Genomic DNA, 3,083 nt, shown 5'->3' on the forward strand with positions numbered 1-3,083 from the left:
TGGGAAGAATTTGAAGGTTAATAAAGAATAAAGCTCAAGATCTCTTCTTTCAGCAAAAGCCCATTGAATTAATGAAGAAAACAAGTAAAAGGACCAAGAATTTAAGCCCAAAAACTCAAAGGCTAAAAATAATTTCTTAGGGCTTAAGTCTTCATCCAAGGGCTCTTATTCATTATTGTTTACTATAAATAGGGGTAGAGAGTGAGGGGTTAAGGGTGTAAAAATTTTTATAACTCCTTTTGGAGAGAAGAGCTACTCTTAATTGAGAATGCCTTCCAAATTTGTAACTTTTTGTTACAATTAATAAAATAATTTTTTCACCACTTTAAATTTTTCTCTTCTTCTCTTTGTTGGATGATGAAGACGAAGATGAAGATGGAGATTAATTTGAAGGTTTGTTTTTCTTATTCTTCTTTTATTGCTTATTAGTTTAGATTTATTTTCATGCTTGTAATTAGATTTTATTTTCTTATTTAAATAGCCAAGAGGCTAGAACCCTCTTGCCTTAGATTTATTTTATGCTCATAGATTAGATTTATTTCATGCTTATAGAGTAGATTTATTTTCTTGCATTTAATTCTTGTAATTTATTTTATAGTTTAGATTTTACAATTTATTTTGTAGTTAGATTTTAATTTCTTGCACTATTCATCTTAAGGCTAGAACCCTCTTGGGTTTAGTTTTTCTTTTTGTTTATTTTCACTTTCTTTGATTCGCCTTTAGGCTAGAACCCTCTAGGGAATCACCTTTTTCTAAGAAGTGGATTCAATTCTAGATTACCCATATCTTTAATTGAATCCGCTATCTTTACATTCTTGATTTTTTATTTGTTTCTTGATTTTATTCATTCTTCCTTCTTGCCTTGTTGATCACATTTATTTTTTTACTCACATCCACTCTAAAAAACATTGATTTACACACTATCACTTTCACTATCATTATCTCTCCACAATCATATTCACTCATCACTCCTATTTGTCACGCACACAACATAAGAACCGATTTTATATTTTCTCCTCCAAAACACCTTCCTCGTGGGATCGATATCTTTATACTATAACTTGACACGGTTGTGCACTTGCAACATATTTTGGTACATAATTATGCCACATTAATACTGAATATGAAATATTGTCTGAAGAGATTGCACCGGGGATGGAGAGGTTCACTCGAGTATTTTGCGCATTTGGTCCGGCTATTAAGGGCTTTACTTTTTGTCGTCCGTTATTGAGCATTGATGGTGCACATCTATATGACAAGTACAAAGGCGTGCTTCTTGTGGCGACCGATGTAGATGCAAATGGCGGTTTATTTCCTCTAGCATTTGCAGTTGTGGAGGTAGAGGATACTTCTAGTTGGAAGTGGTACTTTGAACTTATATACAAGTGGATTCCTAGTGTTCGTGTGCCCAGATTAATTACTTTTATCTCGGATAGGATGAAAGGAATTATAAGGGCATTACATGAGGGTTTTGGTGCACCACATTACCATCGATATTGTTTGAGGCGTATAAGAGATAATTTCAAGAAAAAACACGGTGAGATTAATTTGCAAAATCTTTTGTGGTAAGCTAGGTGTGCAACCGATACATTAGTGTATGAACATTATAGAGAGAAGATCAAGTCTTTGTCATTAGATGCACATAATTGGATTGAACATAACTTGAAGCCTCAATTCGAGCATCGATGGGCATTATGTAAGGATGAGGGTGTGCGGTTTTGCATGATGACAACTAATTGCTCCGAGAGCTTTAACGGCGTTCTTAAAGGAGCACGAGCTATGCCAATACAATCATTGGTTGCAAGAACGTTCTATAGGCTAAACTCATACTTCAACAAAAGGCGTGAGGACGGTGTAGACTGGACAACGCGTTACACACCAAAGAATGAGTCTATTTTGCATAGAAGAATTGAGGCGGCAAGATTATGTCAAATTACTGTATTCAATGACAATGAATGGCAGGTACATGATTATGATGGTATCTACACCGTTAAACTGTTTGATGTTGATTGCACTTGCACATGTAACATACCACAACTTCAAAAAATACCTTGTGCACATGTTCTTGCGGCTTCCTCCAATCAGCTGGGTGGTGCGAGAATTCCATATAATCGGTATTGTTCACCATGGTATTCAACAATTCATTACCGAAAGACATACAGTAAGAGTTTTCATCCACCCGATGATAGTCGGTATTGGTCCGAATATACTGGACCACGACTAATTCCACCTTAATACAAGAGACAAGCAGGTCGACCACGATCTGTACGAATTAGGGGAACCATGGATCAAGGACGAGAAGGAATTGTCAAGCATAAAAAATGTAGTCTTTGCAAACAACCGGGACATACTCGACCTCGTTGTCCAGCTAGACTCAATAGATAGCAATTAATTGGTAATAATTGACATATTCAAATTGTGATTTATTTTAATGTAGACAATATAATTAGTCGTGGATCGGTTATTGATATGTTATAATTGTATGTGCAGGTATATACACCATGGAGCCTGGACCGACGAGTGATGAGGTCCTATATGACCAGCCTCGACACCGTTCACATGTTATATCTTTTACAGAGGTAACTAAGTTTCTTATAATTTCAATATTGCATTCTTATAATATTGTATTCTTATATATTCATTTGCTTTACAGAGAGGCCCGGATATTGTTATGGTTGATCATAGCCTCAGCCATAGCCGTTGGCATCTAGAGGATGAGCGCATAATAGCAGCTGTAGGACGGGCCGGCTTCTTGACATGTTCAAAGCTTCGTTGGATGAGGCTCGATTGGCCCCTACTCACCGCTTTGATAGATAGGTGGAGGCCGGAGACCAACACTTTCCACTTCCGAATGGGAGAGTCTACTATTACGCTACAGGATGTAGCTATGATACTTGGTCTCCGCATAGATGGTCCGTGCGTTACCGGCAGTGATAGACATTTTTGGCCGGACAGGTGTGAGGAGTTGTTAGGTGTAGCTCCAGAGTCAATGCCTGGAGGAAATATTAAATTGAAGTGGCTAAAAGAGACCTTCTCGGCCATTGCAATTTGATGCGCCGCAAATATTGATTGAGCAACATGCA

The 3,083-nt window shown here is 37.2% G+C and overlaps 1 protein-coding gene across 1 annotated transcript; it reads left to right on the forward strand.

Annotated features, from left to right (window-relative positions):
• LOC109823346 lies at positions 1,156-2,235 on the forward strand. The gene is made up of 2 exons (XM_020389626.1): positions 1,156-1,537; positions 1,595-2,235. The coding sequence occupies exons 1-2, from the start codon at positions 1,156-1,158 to the stop codon at positions 2,233-2,235; spliced, it is 1,023 nt and encodes a 340-aa protein (XP_020245215.1).

This window comes from Asparagus officinalis, chromosome 9 (assembly GCF_001876935.1).
Source record: "Asparagus officinalis chromosome 9, Aspof.V1, whole genome shotgun sequence".
NCBI lineage: Eukaryota > Viridiplantae > Streptophyta > Magnoliopsida > Asparagales > Asparagaceae > Asparagus > Asparagus officinalis.

Coding starts and splice junctions, on each gene's coding strand:
- LOC109823346 (XM_020389626.1), top strand. CDS start 1,156: ATGGAGAGGTTCACTCGAGTATTTTGCGCATTTGGTCCGGCTATTAAG. Junction 1,538..1,594: donor TAATTTCAAGAAAAAACACG/GTGAGATTAATT, acceptor CCGATACATTAG/TGTATGAACATTATAGAGAG.